The 24,141-nt window shown below is 43.2% G+C and overlaps 2 protein-coding genes across 2 annotated transcripts; both read left to right on the top strand.

Moving 5' to 3' along the window:
- The first annotated feature begins 2,165 nt into the window (after window positions 1–2,165).
- LOC135479850 (mucin-2-like) lies at window positions 2,166–17,118 on the top strand. Its single transcript, XM_064759754.1, has 11 exons — window positions 2,166–2,274; window positions 2,775–3,281; window positions 9,290–9,677; window positions 10,236–10,265; window positions 10,708–10,817; window positions 11,030–11,097; window positions 11,469–13,168; window positions 13,544–13,650; window positions 14,037–14,104; window positions 14,489–16,891; window positions 17,103–17,118. The coding sequence occupies exons 2-11, from the start codon at window positions 3,252–3,254 to the stop codon at window positions 17,116–17,118; spliced, it is 4,920 nt and encodes a 1,639-aa protein (XP_064615824.1). The 5' UTR covers window positions 2,166–2,274; window positions 2,775–3,251.
- LOC135479851 (uncharacterized) lies at window positions 16,830–21,541 on the top strand. Its single transcript, XM_064759755.1, has 5 exons — window positions 16,830–18,710; window positions 19,040–19,146; window positions 19,302–19,369; window positions 19,587–20,903; window positions 21,529–21,541. The coding sequence occupies exons 1-5, from the start codon at window positions 17,144–17,146 to the stop codon at window positions 21,539–21,541; spliced, it is 3,072 nt and encodes a 1,023-aa protein (XP_064615825.1). The 5' UTR covers window positions 16,830–17,143.
- Window positions 21,542–24,141: the final 2,600 nt, after the last annotated feature.

The following is a 24,141-nucleotide window of genomic DNA, read 5'->3' on the forward strand; positions in this document are numbered from 1 at the left end:
TCTCCAAAAACGTGTGGTAGTGTATGTAAGCATTACATTCAGTTGATCGTTTGAAGGTTATTTGCATAATAACATTCAGATCCATGTTTACTCTAATGGGTTATGACATGCAATAAGTTTGGGCCGCTTGGCTTTAAAGGAAAAAAGACTGAATCTTAAAACAAGGGCATATCCTTAGTAGCTGTGACAACGATGTCGTTTTTTATTCAGTTCTTTGTCAAGTGGATGATTCATGTTGAACTTTCCTGTTCATAACGAAAAGCCAGTACTTCAACTCACAGCGACCAAATTGGTGAGGGGCTCCTGATTCAGCGCGCAACTCCAGCACGTTAACCAGTGAGCCACGTGGGCCCTGATCTCTACTGCGCGCCATCTTGCTGGAAGCCAGTGGTCCTCCAAGAACGGTTGGACTACTCAAAGGTCACGAGCCTCGCCGACCAATCATTGTCACGTATTCCCTTAAGAATAAGGAGAGCAGTGGAATCTTCAAACTCTACAAAAGCGGATTTTCCCGGCGCAGTGTCCTGACCGTTGGAGAGCAATTACCGTAATCACATGATCAAGACCCGCTCGCCGTTTGACTATAACAGAATGAAATAACACTTGATTTAAAAAGTAAGGACAAGTTTTACACCTTTTATATAATTTACCATGCAGAAGAACGAATATTTGCACAGAAGACAAGAAAAATATGATTAAAAAGGGGTCGGAAGGCATCTACCTTACAGAAGAACGCAGCCATACGAACATTGGGCCTTCTATAACCACCAATACACTTAGTTTGCAATATATACGAAATCAATGCATCGAAACACTATAATACAAAGCCTTTGTTTTATACAGTGTGAGAAAATATAAGATCCAACAATGCGAGACAATTAATACACAATCCTACAGTGCAGGTGACAAGTGAGTAAAGAGGGAGGGTGCCTCATTTTCCCGGGGGTTGGGGAGGGCGAGGGAGGGATGTTGGGTAGGTATGCTGATGTTTGGCAGTGTGATTGTAGGGTTTTCTTTCAACATATTCCTAACCCCCCCCCCCCACCCCACCCTTCCACACCGCCACCTCCCACTGTGCAATACCCCTATATCAAAATCAAATTTTACTCACGGAAGCCACTCCTGTGGCTAGAAGCATTGCTCCAGACACCAGTAGCTTTATTTTCACTTAGAAACTAATTTTCGGTTAATACTCAGTCCGTTAACAGCTTGGCTGATGTCACTTAAATTATAATGGCAAAATGCTCAGGAATTTCAAGACGAGCAGTAACGATATTGAAGCAGCAACTACGACTGATATTCGAGCGGAGTTCGTTATATTCCCATGCACTTATATTATATATAGCAGGGCGATAAAACATTATAATATTTAATGTGTATGACCATAAGAAAAGACCAGTTATGTTTCATAAGTATAAAATATGCTGTAAGTTTGTACGCATCTGTATTATACAAATTGTGCGTAGTTCTACCTTTTCTATAAACAAATTAAGAAATACCTTTACAGGTGCAAAGAAGGTGTGGCAATATTTGCCCTCGGGATATGCGTCTGGAAAACACGACATATGAATCATGCTTACTGACACGTAAAACTAATCATGCTTATCTTATTTGTGTCAACAGACGGGATGGGGTAGGGGAGGGGTTCCCCGGTTCTTTTTACCGGGGGACCTTAACTTGCTAGCCGAACTTTTCGCTTTGACATGATATGAGGCCATTATGTAATAGCCGTGTAACATTTGTTACTGGCGTATAAAGACAGAAGTTACAGCTCTAATCATCAGTCACGTACACGCACAGTACATATATGCTCCAATGAATAGAGCGTTGACAAAATGTTATTCCACAAAAAAGGGCGTGACTAAAGCGCAGTATGGGGATAATCCTTCAATCTCTTTGCTGTAGTTCTTTTTTGTGTAGTATTCCAGCATAAACCAGCATTTCGGTGCTGCCAGACTGGTGGACCCTCGAGGGCTGGTCACGTTGCATTGCTCTCATGTGATTCTATATAAAATGCGATAACAAAACAGCATTTCGACTACTTCTGCACTAGTTTAATATATTGCAATTGAGATGACTGCCTTTTTTTTACCTAACTTTACCTAACATGGTGCTAGGGGGCGTGTAATTTGCTGATATTTAAGCACTTACATGAACAGTTAGAATGAAACCCTGACTGAGGTAGATTGGCAAGAGGCCGTATTTCACCGGTTACGTGTGACCATTTGACAACTATCGCACTGTCTTCCCCGCTCTTCGTTTACTCTCTATGCTGTATGTCTTTACTTTTATTGTATTCCTTTATAAACTGGGATTCTGCTGGTTGACTAAAAACATATCCGAGGTCTGGTCCTTTTGCATTGTTCAAATGTTATTGTATATTAAATGTGATGACAACCCAGCATTTTGAGTAATTCTAGCCCAATGGCGTCTAATAAATGCAGTTTTCACCACTGCATTTTTTGTATCTTATTCTGCTTAATCCATGGTTTAAAGGGGCGTGTAAGTTGCTGCTGTTCAAGCATTTACATGAACAGTTAGAAGAAACCCTTACAAAGGTAAATTGACAAGAGAGCGTATTTCACCTGTTACGTATGACCATTTTCTGTCACACTGTCGTCGCTGCTTAGGTTTTACTCTCTATATGCTGTAGGCCTTTATATCAGCACTATTCACTATTATAAGGAGGCTAATACCAACCGCAGTAAACGTCCGTATTACGTATTATCAACAGATAACTGGTAACTGGAAAACAGGTTGTTTTCTATTTTTAGCCCCTGTCGGTTGGAAGCGTCAACAGGGTGCGAGGCCAAACTCGTTCGACTGGAACCCCCAAAGGCTCCCTGGACAGCGGTCAGTCATTGGCCGGAATACTAGTTGACCATTGGCTGGCTTTGGGTCAGTCTTGAACTGTTAGGCGGGACAGCCACCCACACACAAGTCTTCCCAACCCCACAGAAGGTGTGGTTAAGTGACAACCTCTTGGATCATTACCTAGTTTGTCATCCATGTGAAGAGAACCTCGGATTCTTGTTCTTCAGATATCATCGTTTGATCAATCTTTTTGTGTGTTTTGGATTCACGAAGGAGTACACCTATTTTGAGATGTAGACGTCGTATGGATTGCACATCAACTCGATCTTACTGGCGATCCAATATGACTGCACTAGAGGATTCTAGTTTACAAGACATTTACTGAATTACACAGTCTTTATCGCGTTATCTTGTGGAATACGTAAGGTTTTACAAAGATGTCTTGGAGAACGAGGTTCCACGATAAGGTATGTTCAAACATTTGTAAGTGTTTTTCATTTCATTTGCAAAATATATAAATATCTCGACAAACATATGCATGTAGTCTTGCAACAACCTGCGTGTGGTCGTGGGTTTCCATCGGGCTCTACCCGGTTCTCTCTCACCATAATGCTGGTCGCCGTCGTATAAGCGAAATATTCATGAGAACGGCGTAAAACTCCAATCAAATAAATATATAAATGTAAAATGCTTATTTACAGTACTCTTTACATACACATTCCAAAATTCAAAACCAGACTCTGTAATCACCTTGTCTGAGATATGAACATGTGGCTCTGTCTTCTCAAATTTGATTTCTGAGAAATTCTACACGTGCTGATAAATGTAAATGAATACCCTAGATCTGTTTAGTTACGGAGATCATTTATAATCCCCTTTACTCATGTTCCTTGGTAAATTTCACAATTAATCCATTTTTTTCTTATCAAAATCGTATGCATATTCTGAAGTTGCGATTTATTCATTTGCTACCGATAATACAAATATCCCAGACAATCTAAATCTGGAGAACACACAGATCCCCGTTTGGAATGCGGAGGTATGTTTAGAACGTCTTGGCCTTAGGGGAAAGTGTGCGGATGGAGTCACGGTTTATTGACCACTTAGGTCAATATTACGTAATTCTTTGAACAGGTGAGAAAGGCTCCTACAGGTGTGTCTTTTGAAAATCTCGTACAACCTTACAACAGACATACGTGAGAATTAAGTCGGGTACCTTTCTTTTGCAAACGCACGTGTAATCTGCTTGTGTACTTTTACGTCCGACAGTTTGCACAACGGGGCTGGTGCTTTGAGTGGAATTCCTGAAACAAGAGAAGCTCCCCCCACTCCTCTCCACTATCGTGGAAATGGGCACGATGTATGCTAATTAAACATGTCAAACACACAGAAGCATGTGCTGCCTTTACCGTCAGGTCAAAACCTGATACACAATTCACAGACAGTGTGCTGAACGGACGCATTCTGCCATGTTTGTCAACTTCGTGCACAGAATCAGAAAATTCAGCGACTATTTTGTTCTTATTTGCATATAAAACGGCCAAGGACTCAGGGATCAATATTTGGACATAATAAAAAGTTAACAAACATCATCAAAAACACACACGCAGAAAACATCAAAGACATTGCGGGAACTACTTCTTTTAGTTCATTATTGCTTAAATTACATCTTGAAACGCGTTAGTCACTCACAAAATATTATGCAGTATATAGTTTCGATGTAGGCAGAATAATTTTAAGAATCGTAAGTTGGTTGATAATGATTATGGTGGTAATGCTGATTATGATGGTAATATTGATTATGATGGTAATGTTGATTATGATGGTAATGTTGACTATGGTGGTAATGCTGATTATGATGGTAATGTTGACTATGGTGGTAATGCTGATTATGATGGTAATGCTGATTATGATGGTAATGTTGACTATGGTGGCAATGCTGATTATGATGGTAATATTGATTATGATGGTAATGTTGACTATGGTGGTAATATTGATTATGATGGTACTGTTGACTATGGTGGTAATGCTGATTATGATGGTAATATTGATTATGATGGTAATGTTGACTATGGTGGTAATATTGATTATGATGGTACTGTTGACTATGGTGGTAATGTTGATTATGATGGCAATATTGATTATGATGGTAATGTTGACTATGGTGGTAATATTGATTATGATGGTACTGTTGACTATGGTGGTAATGTTGACTATGATGGTAATGCTGATTATTATGGTAATGCTGATTATCTGTTCGATTGTAAGTGAAATTGAATCTGAATAAATGTATTATGGTAAGTCTGTTGATAATTAATAATTGTATGAATTACATAGGTTTGTTGATAAATAATTATCGTTTGCTATATTGACTCCTCCATATCTACAAAGATTTGATCTTGATTGCAACATTATTCAGCTAGATTCAAAACATGATTCATCCAGCTTGAAAAATTCTTTACACATGTGGACTAATCATTCATCCATATCGATGCATTGATCATGGACATAGACAAATTATTCTTCTGTAGCGTCCATGCTATGAGTGTCACGACACAGCCGTGTTATTAACGCTTGGGTGTTTATTTCATCCAAAATTGAAATATGGGCATCAATACCTGATCCATCAAAATTATTACTACTTTGTCGGAGATATAGTCAATGTATTAACACACTGTCCAACATATGCCAGATTTTGCCACCCGTAAGACACAAATGAACTGGATGAATATCATAGGAATCATTTCTTAGTCTCAGTAGAGATCACGTTGACCCGACTGTTTGCGCTTCCACAAGTTTGCACTTGTCCGTGACTCTCGCCATTCAGTAAGGCTCGGTTCCTATCCCCAGTGCAATTAAGACCAGTCCAGTAAGCCACAGTTAACAATGGTGGCTTTATTGAGGACCTCAGAAACCACATAACCCTCCCCATTCTCTGACAGCTAAGGAAACATACTCGCCGACATTCTGCCGCGAAGACACACACTTGAGTTCTGAAGTTAATTCAAGCAGTCTTCGAGGAAGTTACTTTGAAAATAAGGGACTGATCCTGAAGTGTACATTGCATAACATTACCACCGCGGCTAAGACCGTGTAACGTTCTTGTTTATTCCTCACGTATCCATGATATACATGTAGAGCGGTAGGTCGGACCGAGTAAGTTTGTGTAAAGGTTAAAGTCATGGAGAAATCAGACATGGTTCACATTCGCTGTAGTTTTGTCGGGGGCTCGAATCCCCTAGGTGTTAATGAGGGATATAACTAGCGATCTCTTAATTACTTTTTTTTAAAATATCCATGCATCAATACGAAACTTTTATTAGAGTTATAGCATATCTTTTGTTGAAAATGCCTTATGCATGTTATAAAAGATATACTTCTTGTCAAGGCACCCCTTTTCAATACTGTATAACTGACGGTCGTCTTTCTCATTTTTGCTGGAAATGTACTATGCGTGCTATAGTGGACATTTTTTCAATACACATTTTATATAAAATGTAAAAGTTTATTTTGACACGATTCATCAGAATGCGTTAAATTACTGTTTTATGAAAAATTGGTGACTCTTGTCTTCCATCCCACTGCATTTCTCAGAGTACAGTTTTATGTCGTCATTTAAAAGACCGGGGCCACCAAGGAATGCCGGTTCACCCTATTAAATACTTCACTTTTTCACGTGGCTGGGTTTGACTGTTTATCTAGCTTAAGTCACATGGGAGTGGTCTCCTATGGGTGTGTGTGTGTGAGGGGGTTGGGGGTGGGGGGGGTGCAGAAGGATTGTATTCCGGTTATATTCAAGCGTCTTGCAAACAAGTTGTCCGACCTTTAGATAGTCAATTACTAAATGCCTGCTGGACAGTGTATTTTAGAAGTAAATAAATGTTAAAGAAAACAATACTTTTGGAGCTGAAATTGACATTTTCTCAGTGGAATGCCTCATTGTCTTCCTGACGAACTCAGAACACTTTCCCATGGTCAGCAGAGCTCTCAGAATCCGGCAAATTGTCTAACGTAATCATGAGCGACATTTTTGATTATTGTACATCAACAGCAACCCAAAAAAGGGTGTGGTCCCGATGTTTGCCGTTGGTCAAAATGTTGCCAAATCCTGAAATCATTACCCAGAATGCACCTTCAAGCGTTCCGGTACGTAATTCACCCTACCGATGCGTATCGAATAGTCAGATTCTGTTCAAAACAACCCCAACATGAATTCATGACCCATTGTGGGTAGGAACCTCCCTTAAGGGCACAATTAGACCTATCTAATGACCCTCGACGCCATTCACCGTGCTCAGTTTGCATACGCTACTGACCCATCCCCACTGGGAGATTATTTTTAGGGGCTGAAAAGCCTTTCACCGTACCGTCTCTGAACTGGAGACGTAGACTTGTCGCAACCCAAATTAATATGGCCTACATCAAGTAGATTCCATAAATTCCTGTTCCCGGACAGGAACAGTATTGGCGAGGGTTGGACAGGCGGTTTCATTACATGGTGGTTTCTCACATGGTGGTTTCTCACTGTGACTGAGAGCTAGACTGACGCAATCGACATACTTAAGCATGCAAATAAGAAGTTTTTACCTAAGACTATCATGTCTTTTTGTTTAGTTGCTGCAGGAAAATTGGTATTCAATTATATTCTAACCTACTTGTATACATGCATGTCATCTGAAATAGGCTTGTCGCCGTTGTCACATGAAGCTTGCTTTTCCCAGTACGTGGACATTATCTAAAATTGATATCACCTCCTTTACACTTTACGTATCCTCCTCTGTGTGGCGTGTAACTAAACCACACCTTTTTCCACCTGTAGAACAATGTTGAAGAGAACCCAACGAAGCTTTAAACAACTTTGGAGTGATTTTAACTCAGTTTATTCACATGTATATTGCTATTATCCCGTAATTTGACGACCGTCCAAAAAAAATCTTCCAAGTTCCGTCCCAATTCACGAATATTTGGAGATTGTTTTTATTACACATTTTATCTATTTTCCTTTTTTATATTACATTGACCGTGCAACCTAGCAAATGAAAATGATAACGTACCAGTTTTGCAAGAGGGAAAAATGACAAAGCCATGTGGAAAAAAAAAACATTTCAGATTCATAACCAAGTCGAACTGCCATCAGAAAGAAGATTAGTTCTCTTTTTGAGAAAATAAATCACACAGGGCGGTACTATGCGATGATAGATTTATCAATTGTTCAGGTATGTCTTTTCAAGTACACGTAGGTGGGCTAGCTTGATTCTCTTGAACGCAAAAGATAACGGCCATCTTGAATCCCGAGGTGGAGAGTAATATAGGTTTTAAAGAATGGGTGAAAGGGCAGAGGGCGAAATGTTGTCCGTTCGTTGGTGATCTGCTGGTATTCCACAGGTTGCCATTGTTGAAAGCACAATGGCCGACAACATTAAGCAAACGACCGCTGGACAATTGTCACTGAACAGAACATAAAAAAGCCTGAGACCCTAACACGAAACTTTTCTATATAAACACATTGAAATGCTAGAATGCAAATTTTCATAGAGGCCACATTCTTGCGATTCAAAGTAAAGACAAGGGCCAAAAAATGCGGGGGATTGATTCGAGGCGATACAGTGGTGTCTGTCAACTGAACGAACAATGCATGACCCCAGCTTGTCCGGTTATTCACTCGAGCAGCACAATAGTCAGTTAGTCCGACACTTCCCTTCATTTCGTCTCAGCTTGCTGTCCCTTTTATGGCGTGCAGAGATCACATGGAAGAAAAATCTAACAATACACGACACACAGTAATCTGAAATGTACCGTTACAATAAGATAATATAGACCTAATATTCTACCATATATAGGATAATACTGTGATTTAAATATAATTATCGGCTGCTGAAGTATGTATATATACCGGTTGTTGAAGAATGTTTATATACGGGTTGTTTCTCACGGAGATTATTCTCCACACGAATGACCAATATAATTACCGTCAGATTTATGTTATTTTGTCCATGCATGCCCCCCCCCCCTGTAAATATTAATGTTCGTTAAGCTGAGTTATACAAATAAACCACTAACGTGTCGGACCAACAATAAATGATTTGGGTATTCCATTCAAGATTTTGGGTGATAAATCGCATTCTCTTTGTAATACAGTCAAGTGAAAGTCAACTATTAAAGGAACCAATGCATGTTTTGTGTTCACTGGTTTTGTTGTATCGTCATATTTGTTATCATTAACTAAGGAAGCCTTACTAATTAAGAAATGAGATACAATTTTCGAATGTAGCAAACCTGAAAATAAGTTTCGTGAAAGTGAGCCGAGGTTATATTATATACATGGGTCTTGTCCCTTTCTCTGATGGGTTCGCCTGCTAAGTGTTACGTAGCCATTTTCTGCCTTAACATTGCCATTTCAGTTATGAAGGAGTGTCGTATGGCGTGTCGGCCATTTCTGCGAGTTGCTGCTTTAGTTATGCATTCTTTCCCACAGTGGCCTTACTTGTCCCAGATCTACGCCAGTAATCCGTTTGGGAATCCAGAATGGGACGATTTCCGACAGTCGAACACCAGCCTGGGAAGTCAGAAAGACTTTATGACGTCATTCCGTCAGGTGGGTGGCGACAGCGAACAGACCTACGGGGCTTACAGATTCTACATGCACGATGAATACAAAGGAGGAGGAGGAGAAGGAGGAGGAGTACAATATCGACATCCGGGCTATTTCGTGGAGGAAGAAACCGCCAGCTACACTACACACGAAAAGGAATCCTCCCAGTCGTCACGGGTGAAAGTCTTCCTGTGGAGAAATATTCTTGGTGCTTTTGTCTTACTATCCATTCTTGTTGCCATAGCTACTGTCATCATTTTAGCCATTTTCTGTAAGTATTTCTTTTTAGTCCCATCAGGTACTAAAGTAAGAAAAATATTACTTATCATATTATTTACGAATGTTGAATTCCACTGTACCCAGTATTCACTAAACGCTTACTCGCTGGGACTGTTAGGCCCGTGGCCAATGGCGCCACGTTCAAATCCAGCTCTTGCTGTTCCGGCTCCGGTATTACGTCAGGGAGCTTGTTAAGTACCAATATCTAAGAACTGTGGCCTCCTCCACTTACCCAGGTTTCCTCCGCTCATTTCTCTGACCGTCGTCATACAAGTGAGAAGTATTTGAGAACTGCGTTAAATACAAGTCAATAAGTCCATTTTGTAGCTTTTACATAACATCTCAACACACGCCATATGGTTTTACGAATGTAAAAACTCCCAGGCAATCAATATCCAGTAACCAATATAACATATCGTATAAGACTACTACTAAAGGTTGTAAGCTCACTGTTTTCAATGCCCCACAAATCATTCTATATCACATTCGAATATAAATAATCCCATGATAACGAATGCACTTTGTCTACTAATCACTCTTTTCGTTTCAGTAACACGAAGGTCGTCAAATCTAGAAACAAGTAAGTCATGACTGCGTGAAAACGCCACCTTATAGGACAACGTTTATTTAGTGGTAAATTCAAAAAATGCTCAGTTAGACGAATTTGGCCCGTTAAACAAAGAGCAAACCAGTTTAAAAGTTGGAGAAAATTGGAACTGGAATTGAAATAGGCATAATGGACTTACACTATAGCTTTTAACGTCATAATTAGTACTCTGGCAAAGTTAAAACAATTTCCACTGTTATCTGTTAATACAACAAGGAAGTCGTCTGGTAAACGTTGGCCGAAGAGCGCTCGCTGGCTCACGTGGTCAATGTTGAGCGGCGTGACTCTCAGAACCTTGACCAAGGAGGTCGCGGATTCGAGTCCATATTTCACCGCTTCAGATGCCGTTTTAAGTCGATTTTAACCAAACGTATAGTCGTGTACAAGTGCTTGTTTGCTCTTTGTTCTTCCCCAGGATCATTTTACACAAGCTTTCGAGTTCTCAACGAGAACTACATTCCATCGCATTACGCCAATACAAACAGCTCCGAGTTTACAGCCAAAGCTAGTCAGTTATGCGGAGCGGTAAGTATAACTTTCAGTTATCTTCATAAACATCGCACCGACGACTTTATTTCAGTACATGGTATTGTATGTTGACACCGAATGAACATAGGTATGTGTGACTTTGTTGCCATGCACAAAAACATGGCAGTAAAGACTTTATCACATCACATGATATTGCATAGAGATATTGCAGAAGTGAATCTAAATGAATATATATTCGACATTTCCAGATAGATAACATGTACCAGTCATCCTCCGAGGCAGCCCTATATGGCGGATGCACGATAGTCCATATAAGGTAAGTACGAACTTAAATGTGTTTCTGAAATATCGCAGGGTCTTTTTACCTTTGCAATAATAACAGATTACAAAAAGAGTCACTGACAGATCTTTCAGTCCTTGAAATCTAAACCTCGAGAATGGTTATGCCTGCCTTTCAATCGTTAGGTCACCGATTGATCAGCGACACTCGTGTGGCCGTTAACGCAGACAACTTGTCTTCCACCGAAATGACATGCACGTCTACCGTCACACATGTGAAAGTTCGCAAGTAACTTGTAAAACACCGGTGGTTTAATTCTAAAGCTCCGATTTTCTCCCCGCATAATACTAATCGCAATGTTATGTCAAACAACAACCAAATAAATAAATTACATTTTTTCTTTTCAGCAATGGGAGCATTATTGTACATGCAGAAATAAAGACTGTGGGCAGGCCACAATGGACTAATGACTCAGCTCTGAACGCATTAACACGTTTGGAAGGTGTATTTTCCAATTTTGTAGAAAACAACGACTATCTGAAAGAATTCCAGTTAGACAGAAATTACACCATTGTGTTTGAAACGAATCAGACTCCGTTCACAACAACTACGGTGCCTGTTACTTTGAGGAGCACGACATCTCCGCCCGAGAAATCCACGACCACAACATCCAGGCAAAGTGTAACCACGAAACCGACAACCACAGATAAAGAAACCACTAATAGTGCTGGAACCACTTCTACAACCTCGAACACTACAACCACAGATAGGGAAACCCCCACTAGTTCAACTGCTCGAACCACTTCTACAACCCCCAACCCTACAATCACAGATAAAGAAACCCCTACTAGTTCAACTGCTCGAACCACTTCAACAACCCCCAAACCTACAACCACGGATAAGGAAACCACTACTAGTTCAACTGCTCGAACCACTTCTACAACCTCCAACCCTACAACCACAGATAAGGAAACCACCACTAGTTCAACTGCTCGAACCGAGTCTACCACCCCAAACCCTATAATCACGGATAAGGAAACCACTACTAGTTCAACTGCTCGAACCACTTCTACAACGCCCAAACCTACAACCACGGATAAGGAAACCACTACTAGTTCAACTGCTCGAACCACTTCTACAACCCCCAACCCTACAACCACAGATAAGGAAACCACTACTAGTTCAACTGCTCAAACCACCTCTACAACTTCTAACCCTACAACCACAAATCGGGAAACCAGTGCTAGTTCAACTGCTCGAAGCACTTATACGACGGCGTCTGTTGCTACAACAGCACAAATTAAAACGACGGCCCAACTGACCAACGGAACGTCATCAACACAGCCAATAACGTCCACATCACGCCCAGTGACGTCAACGTCACAGCCAGTGGCGTCATCCACCCAGCTGAAGACGATGACGTCTGTATCAAGATCATCGACTGTCAAACCGGCTATTTCCACGCCTCAACTGGCTACATCGACGTTTTTCACACAAGACGCAAGCTCTTCCACGGCTAGGAGCCCGCCATCAACATTGTTTAGTCTTCTAACGAGTGACCATAGCACGACGGCTGTCCATCAAATTACTTCAACGCCGGCCCAAAGTACATCCACGCAAGCCCGTGTAACTACAACTTTTCCAAGTACGTTATCTCTTACAAGAACGACAGCGACTCAAATTACAACCAGACCTCCTCAAAGTACAACCACCACTGTTCAAAGTACTAGTCCTGCTAAAAGTACAACCACCCCTGCTCAAAGTACAACCACCTCTGTCCAAAGCACAACCACGACTGTTCAGAGCACAACCCACCCTGCTCAAGGAACAACTACCACTGTTCAAGAGATATCGGTGCCTGATAAAAGAACACCAACAACAAGACCGAGTACAGCAGAGAGCATTACAAGCCTACCGTCAACCACAGTGAGCACGACGTCAGCAAGTGACTTGATTACGACACAGCAAAGTGTTTCCACCACCCACTCGGCATCAACTGAGGCAAGGACGCCGTCAACCCCATCGACCTCCACATTAGTCGGAACGCAAGCCTTTACCAGCCCTGATAGTACCGTTGCCTACACAACAGAGCCAGTTGTGCAAACCGGTAAATATCTTCCATTTCGTGTAAAAGGTTTAATTGTGTTTTATTTTACAAAGCACATGTTCTACGGTTGTGACATTTGTGAGTTATAGTTTCTGTGCATCAACCATGATTAAATTGCTAGAATTCCGCATCTACATTTATCTGGCCGATGGCTAATGAGATCACGTCCTCGAATCCAACTCTTGCTGTTTTGATTGCGGTATTCAGTCAGAAGGCTTTTTAAGCACCTAAGAATGGTCAGTGGCTTCCAGTCAGAAACCTGACCGCCGTTGCACAAGTGAAAAATTCTTCAGTGTGTCGTCAAACACCAATCAATCGTTCAATAAATAAATGAATCAATCAATAAATAAAATAAATGGTTTATCTTGTTTATAGGTCAGTTCTCTGGTGTCGTTCGAGTTGTCAACAGAACATTTACAGAAGATCTCCTCGACAAAAACAGCACTGAATACGTTGTCATTGCAAATGACTTCTGTTCTACGGTAACCACACATAATTTATTTATATCTATTGTTTTCCCGTTATATTGTACTTTTTGTGCTATTTAACAAGTGTTATATACCCATTGTCCCCCTGGCCATAAAGAGTTAGTTGTAATAATTTCCAGTGGCTGAAATAAGCTCATGCTCATAGCGAGGTGCAATGGTTTTCTCTACTGATTCTCCACAACACGTAAAAGACGAAAAAGATATATAAAAAAACCCCTTCACTTGCCCATATTAAGACTCAGATTATATCACAGATATGCATCTCTTGTTATAACTATGCGATAAAGAGACGACCTTTAGCCAGGCAAAACTGAACTTTTCATCAAAAATACCTCCACAACATTCTGTCACTGATGTTTCCACTGTCTTTGTTTTTGCAGATGGATGCGATATATCGCAATTCCAGCCAGGCGGAAACTTACATCGGATGCATAGTCCTAGGCATCAGGTAAGTTCTTCGTTTTAAGAAAGATATGATGTATCGCCATTTAGTAGTTTCCATAATCAATGGGATCCATTTCTTTGCATTTACGTCCACATCGTTTCAGTTTATTCAGTTTATTCAGTTCTTCTATAGTCGCCTCCTGTTTACCATACTGCAGGCTGAGGCGTAAAAAACGTTTATTTTTCAAAATTTTGCCGTTCTTATGAATTATTACTTAAGAGTCTTCTACAGTACAGTCTAATTCATGTGTGTTAAATATGGTACAATTTACATTTCAGCTCAATTTAATCTAGTGCAATAAACTCCACCGTCCTTCTTAGGTCTTTTACGAATGCTTGCTGGCGCTATCGCGAGAAGGTACACTATTGTTTCTGTTGTGTCTTTCAGGAACGGGAGCATTGTAATCGACTTCAAGCTTTTCTTTCGGGAAAATGTTACCGCTAAGAAAACTGTTCCAACAGAAACAGAGGTCAAAGAAGTTATCTTGGACAACGTGTACAAAGCGGAAGGCGTTCCCTTCATAGGCCAATTCCAGTTAGACGAAAACACAACTGTCGTCATAGAACTTACTGTAGAGACCACTATAATGTCAGACGTCACTACATTGGGCATGACGTCACCGAGCTACTCCGAAACAACTGTTAACATTGATGGGGCCTCGTCAAGCCGTAGTGTGCCTTCCATCGCACCTTATTCGACGCTGCCTTCTACAATACAACAATACCTCACAAGTACAGCTGGCACTACCACAAGTACAGATGCCACCTCCCTAAAAAGTAAAGAGGGCACTACTGTGGGTAGTTCAACAACAACCACGGAGGCCACTACCATGGGAATTTTATCAACAAACACGGAGGGCACTACTGAGCGAATTTCATCAGCAAGCACGCAGGGCACTACCATCACAAGTTCATCAGCAAGTACGGAGGGCACTACCGTGGAAAGTGCAACAGCAAGCACGGAGAGCTCTACCATGCGAATTTCATCAACAAGCACTGACGGCATTACTGTGGAAAGTTTAGTAACAAGCACGGAGGGAACTACTATTGGAATTTCATCAACAAGCACGAAGGGCACTACTGGGCGAATTTCATCAACAAGCAAAGAGAGCTCTACCATCACAAGTTCATCAGCAAGTACGGAGGGCACTACCGTGGAAAGTTCATCAACAAGCACGGACGGCACTGCCATGAGAATTTTATCAACAAGCACGGAAGGACTTACCATGGGAATTTCATCAACAACCACAGAGGGCACTACCGTGGAAAGTTCAACAGCAAGTAGGGAGGGCTCTACCATTGGAATTTCATCAACAAGAACTAAGCGCATTTCTGTGGAAAGTTCAATAACAAGCACGGAGGGCACTACCGTTGGAATTTCATCAACGAGCACGGAGGGCATTACAGGGCGAATTTCATCAACAAGCAAAGAGAGCTCTACCATCACAAGTTCATCAGCAAATACGGAGAGCACTACCGTGGAAAGTTCAACAGCAAGCACAATGGGCACTACCATGGGAATTTCATCAACAAGGACGGATGGCACTACCGTGGAAAGTTCGACAGCAAGCACGGAGGGCACTAACCTGCAAAGTTCATCAACAAGCATGAAGAGCGCTACCATTGGAGTTTCATCAACAAGCACGGAGGGTACTACTATTGAAAGTTCAACAATAAGGTTGGAGGGCACTACTGTGGAAAGTTCATCAGTAAACACGGAGAGCACTACCATGGGAATTTCATCAGCGAGCAGACAGGGCACTGCCGTGGACATATTATCAAGCACGGAGGGGACTACCGTGGAAAGTTCATCAACAAGCACAGTTGGCACTACCATGCAAAGTTACTCGGCAAGTACAGATGACAATTCCACAGGAAGCCTCTCTACAAACACAGACGTCACTACAATAGAAAGGCTATCTACAAGAAAAGTTAGCATTACCACAAGAAGCCTCCCTACAAGATCAGATGGCACTACCTTGGAAGGATCATCGTCAATAGCTGTTGGTACAACTACAGGAATCCTCTCAACAAGCACAGACGGCACTACGAGGGAAAAGCCATTTACAAGAGCAACTGGCACTTCCACAGGAAGCCCGTCTTCAAGCACAGGCGGAACTACATTGGAGCGGTCATCGACAATATCTTTTGGTACAACCACAGGAAGCCCCTCTTCAAGCTCAGACAAAACTACATTGGAGGGGTCATCGACAATATCTGCTGGTACAACCACAGGAAGCCCCTCTTCAAGCTCAGACAAAACTACATTGGAGGGGTCATCGACAATATCTGCTGGTACAACCACAGGAAGCCCCTCTTCAACCTCAGACAAAACTACATTGGAGGGGTCATCGACAATATCTGTCGGTACAACCACAGGAAGCCCCTCTTCAAGCTCAGACAAAACTACATTGGAGGGGTCATCGACAATATCTGTCGGTACAACCACAGGAAGCCCCTCTTCAAGCTCAGACAAAACTACATTGGAGGGGTCATCGACAATATCTGCTGGTACAACCACAGGAAGCCCCTCTTCAAGCTCAGACAAAACTACATTGGAGGGGTCATCGACAATATCTGTTGGTACAACCACAGGAAGCCCCTCTTCAAGCTCAGACAAAACTACATTGGAGGGGTCATCGACAATATCTGCTGGTACAACCACAGGAAGCCCCTATTCAAGCTCAGACAAAACTACATTGGAGGGGTCATCGACAATATCTGCTGTTGGCTCTACCACAGAAAGTCTCTCTACAAAAAAAGATGGCACTGTCATGGAAGGGTCATCAACGTTAACCGTTGGCACTACAACAGACAGTTACTCTACAAGCACAGATGGCACTACCATGGAAAGTTCCTCGACAGGCAATTACGCTCTTAGCACTGAAGTCACTTCTCCAATTATAGTAGAGACTACCCCAGAGAGACTGATGACCACTGCACAAGATGTCACCACAAAGGCTTCCCCACAAGTACAACGGCACCCACTATTTTCTCCTCAGTGGAAAATGCAAGTAATGGTACAAGTGCTAGTACACCTTTTATGGTCACTCCCAGAGTCGACATTACCATCTCGACTACAGTTGCTAGCACTTCGTCTAGTGCAGAGAATACCCCGTTGAGTACACAAGGTAGTTCGACTTCTTTTGCAAAAGTGAGCCCAGAGATCACCACCGCCAAGTCAACAAGCGATGGTAGTACATTACATAGCTCAGTGGCCACAACTGACAGTACCGTTTCAGACGCAATTGGCACTGCATCGGGCAGAACACAAAGAACTGCAGATAATTCAACGATACAAAGTACCAAGCCAACTACAGAGGAGACTACAACCGTCAGCGCTGGTTCAAGTACAGATGGCATCACGGTTTCAAATACCTACGATCTTTCGATGGAGAGTACAACAAGTGCGTCTTCAATTAGAGAAGATGGCAGCACGGCACAGTATATGTACACTCCTACGTCAGAAACCGCTTCAAGTGTAACTGATACTTTGCTAAACACTAGTGCTGCCAACGCAGTTACAAGTACAAAGGGAATTACATTTAACATGGACACTAGTGACACAGCTCCGACACTGGGAAGCTATTCGACAAGCACTGTTCCAACTTCACAATCAACGACGATGATCGGCAAAACGGAAACGAAAACCTCTACAGTTGCTAGTTTCAGTTCTACCAACGGCACCTTTGAATCGACGACCTCAACCACGTATGGTTTTATTACCACGGGAACCGACGAAGTGGCAACTACACCGACTGAAAGCGTAACTTTCAGTAGTGCCACAAGCAAAATGCCAACTCGTACTGAAACAGGAAAAACTGCCACAGGTGAAGTTGTATCATCTAGCAGTGGCACCAGCCAAGCGGCAACCATAACAGCAGAAAGGAAAACCAGTGTAACAATTTCGTCCACGAAAGAGCTGGCATCCAGCACAGGCACCGTCAAAAGTATGACAACATCTTCTCAATTTATTCCAACCGGAATGAGGACCACAACAGTTCACTCCCCTGTAGGGAGTTCCACGCTTATTGGAGGCTTCTACACGACAGGGACTGATACCACCCTCAGTGGCTCTTTCCTGACCGACAGTGGGACGACATTTGTCCAAACCACCGAACTGACCAGCACTGTTCCATCGTCAAGTTCTGTGACTGGTACACTCTCAACAAAGAGAAGCCCGGCCGAAGAAAGCAGTAGCACCAATAGTGCTTCGAGCACGTTATCTATCGATCAGGAGTCAAGCACAGTATATACCAAAACTGATTATTACACCTCGTCACCTAAAACTATTGACACGTATACTTTTTCAACTGAAGAAGCTTCGCCAGTTTCATCGTCAGACCTGAGTAGCACCATTTCGGGCTCCGTCGATGACGTTTCGACCCCATTCAGTGCAAGAACTGATACCACTTTCACCAGTCAGGGAAGGGATACAACATCCAGTGTCTTCCTCAGCACAGTTTCTACGTCTCCAACAGTCAGCATAGATTTGACCGGTGATACTACAACCGACACAGTTTCTTCATCCACTTTCGTTATGGAAAAGTCATCTGATGCTACGGCGGGATACACACACTTGCCTGTAACGTCACCCTCGCAAGACACAGGTATGTCTTTTTTAAAACATTTTCCTAGTGTGTTTTCTGTTGAATATCGACCATTTATCACAAAGACGAATGTTGGAACACATTTTTTTCGCATTTCCTAAATTTAACATCAGCATGTGATCACGTTATTTTTTTTATTTTAAAAGAATTCTTAGTCTTTGTCACACGTGTCATCAGCCTCTGTCGATCAGTTGTTTTCTTAGCATGCTAACAGTACACACTGTATCCTCTTCATTTTTCCTTTTCTTGCTGCTTTCTATCGAAAGGGCACATTTCCACGATTTTCGCACGCTTTGTCTTGCACATTTTCTGTTGCTTATTTATTACAGACATCTTCGACGGCACTATCCGAGCGGTAAACAGAACGTTTACGGAAGGCTTTCAAAATCAAAGCAGCGTGGAATTTAAACAGGTGGCATCTGAATTTTGTGAAAAGGTAAAAGGATGCAGCACGCAAAATATCTACATTTCATGTGCATCAGTCTTATCATATATCACCTAAATTCCCGCTCTTCAGAACGTAGATGATCAAACTTTCAAATGTCATAACTCTTCATATTCCTTACATGCTTGCTATTTCTCTCCTTCCAGATGGATCAAATTTACAAGAAATCCTCACTGAAAGATGATTATATACGATGTACAGTCATATCTATAAGGTAACAGCAGCTTCTTCTAAATATTATGCGACCAGTTAGCTTGGTTGGTGGCTTTCCACAGTAAATGATAAAGTGAATGGGATTATACTAGCAGTTGCAATCCATTTTCAGCCCTGGACAAATAAATTCAAAAGCTAATATTTTTATAATCTTCTACTATGTAGTCGTCGCTTATATATTCAAATCGAATCTTAAATCCGTTTAACTTCATTTGCAGGAATGGAAGTCTAATTATCGACTTTGAACTCGAGTTCCGTCAGCCACAAACAACAATAGGACCGGTAGCTAGAGAGCAGCAGGTCAAAACTGTCATTTTGAATAACATAAAAAAAGTAGAGACTACAAACTTTCTGGGATCGTTCCAGTTGGATCTTTCCGTTCAACCGATCAGAATTATCCTCAAAACGACCACTACCACCACTGGGCAAACGGAGTATATGACACCCGAAATCACCTCCAGCCCATTGTCCACAAAAGTGTTTCAAACCAAAATACCTGTTCAGTCCACAAAACTGATGGACACCACCTACCTTGGTCGGTCCACATCAGTTATACATACCACCACACCGGGAGAATCTGCTACAGTGCTGGAAACAACAACACCTGGCCAGTCTACAACAGTAATGGATAACACCACACCTGGCCAGTCTACAACAGTAATGGACACTATCAAACATGGTGAGTCTACAACAGTGATTAAAACAAGCACGCCTGTCCAGTCAACAACAAGAATGCTTACCAATACACCTGGCCAGTCTTCAACAATGATGGATTCCAGCACGCCAGAACAATCTACTGCATTTATTGATATTACCACACCTGGCCTGTCTACAACAGTGATGTATCCAACTCCACCTGGTCAGTCTACCACAGTTATGGATATCACCACACCTGGGCAGTCTACAACAGAAATGGATACCACCAAATATGGCAAGTCTACAACAGTGATGAAAACAAGCACACCTGTCCAGTCGACAACAAGAATGGATACCAATACAACTGGCCAGCCTACAACAGTGATGGATATCACCACACCTGGACAATCTACAGCATTTGCTGATACTACCACACCTAGCCAGTCTACAACAGTGAAGGACACCACCACACCTGACCAGTCTACAACAATAATGGATGCCACCACACCTGGCCAGTCTACAACAGTAATGGACACCACCACACCTAATCAGTCTACAATATTAATGGACACCACCACACCTGGTCAGTCTACAACAGTAATAGACACCACCACACCTGGTCAGTCTACAAAAATGATGGACACCACCACACCTGGACAGTCTACAACAGTGATGCAGACCACCACACCTGGCCAGTCTACAAAAGTGATGGAGATAACCACAATTGGCCGGTTAACAACAGTGATGGATACCACCACAACTGGCCAGTCTACAACAGTGATGGATTCAAGCACACCTGGTCAGTTTACAACTCTAGTGGATAATGCCACACCTGGCCAGTCTACAACAGTGATGGATACCACCACTCCTGGCCAGTCTACAAGAGTAATGGATACCACCACACCTGGCCAGTCTACAACAGTGATGGAGACCTCCACACCTGGCCAGTCTACAACAGTGATGGATACCACCACACCTGGCCAGTCTACAACAGTAATGGATACCACCACACCTGGCCAGTCTACTACAGTGATGGATACCACCACCCATGGCCAGTCCACAAGAGTGATGGAGACCTCTACAATTGGCCATTCTCCAACAGTGATGGATACCAACACACCTGGCCAGTCTACAAGAGTAATGGAGAGCACCACACCTGGCCAGCCTATAACAGTGATGGATACCACCACCCATGGCCAGTCTACAACGGTGATGGATACCACCACTCCAGACCAGTCTACAACAGTGATGGATACCACCACCCATGGCCAGTCTACAACAGTGATGGATACCACCACACCTGGCCAGTCTACAACAGTGATGGATACCACCACCCATGGCCAGTCTACAACAGTGATGGATACCACCACACCCGACCAGTCTCCAATAGTGATGGATACCACCACACCTGGCCAGTCTACAACAGTGATGGATACCACCAAACCTGGCCAGTCTACAGGAGTGATGGAGACCACCACACCTGGCCAGTTTACAACAGTGATGGATACCACTACACCTTTTCAGTCTACAACAGTGATGGAGAACACCACACCTGGCCAGTCTACAACAGTGATGGATACCACCACACCTGGCCAGTCTACAACAGTGATGGATTCCACCACACCTGGCCAGTCTACAAGAGTGATGGATACCACCACACTTGGCCAGTCTACAAGAGTAATGGAGACCACCACACCTGGCCAGTCTACAACAGTGATGGATACCACCACACGTGGCCAGTCTACAACAGTGATGGATACCACCACACCTGGCAAGTCTGCAACAGTGATGGATACCATCACACCTGGACAGTCTACAAGAGTAATGGATACCACCACACCTGGCCAGTCTACAACAGTCATGGACACCACCACACCTGGCCAGTCTACAACAGTGATGGATACCACCACACCTGGCCAGTCTACAACAGTGATGGATACCACCACCCATGGCCAGTCTACAACAGTGATGGATACCAGCACACCCGACCAGTCTACAATAGTGATGGATACCACCGCACCTGGCCAGTCTACAACAGTGATGGATACCACCACACCTGGCCAGTCTACAACAGTAATGGATACCACCACACCTGCCCAGTCTAAAACAGTGATGGATACCATAACACCTGGCCAGTCTACAAGAGTAATGGAAAGAGCCACACCTGGCCAGTCTACAAGAGTGATGGATACCACCACCCATGGCCAGTCTACAACAGTGATGGATTCCACCACACCTGGCCAGTCTACAAGGGTAATGGAGACCTCCACACCTAACCAATCTACAACAGTAATGGATACCACCACACCTGGCCAGTCCACAACAGTGATGGATTCCACCACACCTGGCCAGTCTACAACAGTGATGGATTCCACCACACCTGGCCAGTCTACAAGGGTAATAGAGACCTCCACACCTGGCAAATCTACAACAGTGATGGACACCACCACACCTGGGCAGTATACAACACTGATGGATACCACCACACCTGGCCAATCTACAACAGTAATGGATATCACCACACCTGGCCAGTCTACAACAGTGATGGATACCACCACACCTGGTCAGTCTACAACAGTAATGGAGACCTCCACACATGGCCAATTTACAACAGTGATGGATACCACCACACGTGGCCAGTCTACAGGAGTGATGGATACAACCACACCTGGCAAGCCTGCAACAGTGATGGATACCATCACACCTGGACAGTCTACAAGAGTAATGGAGACCACCACACCTGGCCAGTCTACAACATTGATGGATACCACCACACCTGGCCAGTCTACAACAGTCATGGACACCACCACACCTGGCCAGTCTACAACAGTGATGGATACCACCACACCTGGCCAGTCTACAACAGTGATGGATACCACCACCCATGGCCAGTCTACAACAGTGATGGATACCAGCACACCCGACCAGTCTACAATAGTGATGGATACCACCGCACCTGGCCAGTCTACAACAGTGATGGATACCACCACACCTGGCCAGTCTACAACAGTAATGGATACCACCACACCTGCCCAGTCTAAAACAGTGATGGATACCATAACACCTGGCCAGTCTACAAGAGTAATGGAAAGAGCCACACCTGGCCAGTCTACAAGAGTGATGGATACCACCACCCATGGCCAGTCTACAACAGTGATGGATTCCACCACACCTGGCCAGTCTACAAGGGTAATGGAGACCTCCACACCTAACCAATCTACAACAGTAATGGATACCACCACACCTGGCCAGTCCACAACAGTGATGGATTCCACCACACCTGGCCAGTCTACAACAGTGATGGATTCCACCACACCTGGCCAGTCTACAAGGGTAATGGAGACCTCCACACCTGGCAAATCTACAACAGTGATGGACAAAACCACACCTGGGCAGTATACAACACTGATGGATACCACCACACCTGGCCAATCTACAACAGTAATGGATATCACCACACCTGGCCAGTCTACAACAGTGATGGATACCACCACATCTGCAGAGTCTACAACAGTGATGGATACCACCACACATGGCCAGTCTACAACAGTGATAGAGACCACCACCCATGGCCAGTCTACAACAGTGATGGATACAACCACACTTGGCCAGTCTACAACAGTGATGGATATCACCACACCTGGCCAGTCTACAACAGTGATAGATACCACCACACCTGGCCAGTCTGCAAGAGTTATGGAGACCTCCACACCTGGCCAGTCTACTACAGTGATGGCTACCACCACACCTGGCCAGTCTACAACACTTGTGGATACCACCACACCTGGCCAGTCTACAACAGTGATGGATACAACCACACCTGCCCAGTCTACAACAGTGATGGATACCACCACACCTGGCCAGTCTACAAGAGTAATGGAGAGCACCACACCTGGCCAGTCTACAACAGTGATGGATACCACCACCCATGGCCAGTTTACAACAGTAATAGAGACCTCCACAACTGACCAATCTACAACAGTGATGGATACCACCACACCTGGTCAGTCTACAACAGTGATGGATACCACCACACCTGGCCAGTCTACAACAGGGAAGGATATCACCACACCTGGCCAATCTACAACAGTGATGGATACCACTACACCTGGCCAGTCTACAACAGTGATGGATACC

The sequence above is a fragment of the Liolophura sinensis genome, chromosome 12 (genome assembly GCF_032854445.1).
Source record: "Liolophura sinensis isolate JHLJ2023 chromosome 12, CUHK_Ljap_v2, whole genome shotgun sequence".
In the NCBI taxonomy this organism is placed as follows: Eukaryota; Metazoa; Mollusca; class Polyplacophora; order Chitonida; family Chitonidae; genus Liolophura; species Liolophura sinensis.

Excerpts from the sequence above, each read along its gene's own strand:
- LOC135479850 (XM_064759754.1), top strand. The coding sequence starts at position 3,252 with ATGTCTTGGAGAACGAGGTTCCACGATAAG. Across the intron at positions 11,098-11,468 it reads TGCACGATAGTCCATATAAG|CAATGGGAGCATTATTGTAC; the intron begins GTAAGTACGAAC and ends TTTTCTTTTCAG. Across the intron at positions 13,169-13,543 it reads AGAGCCAGTTGTGCAAACCG|GTCAGTTCTCTGGTGTCGTT; the intron begins GTAAATATCTTC and ends TCTTGTTTATAG.
- LOC135479851 (XM_064759755.1), top strand. The coding sequence starts at position 17,144 with ATGGTCACTCCCAGAGTCGACATTACCATCTCGACTACAGTTGCTAGC. Across the intron at positions 18,711-19,039 it reads GTCACCCTCGCAAGACACAG|ACATCTTCGACGGCACTATC; the intron begins GTATGTCTTTTT and ends TATTTATTACAG. Across the intron at positions 19,370-19,586 it reads TGTACAGTCATATCTATAAG|GAATGGAAGTCTAATTATCG; the intron begins GTAACAGCAGCT and ends CTTCATTTGCAG.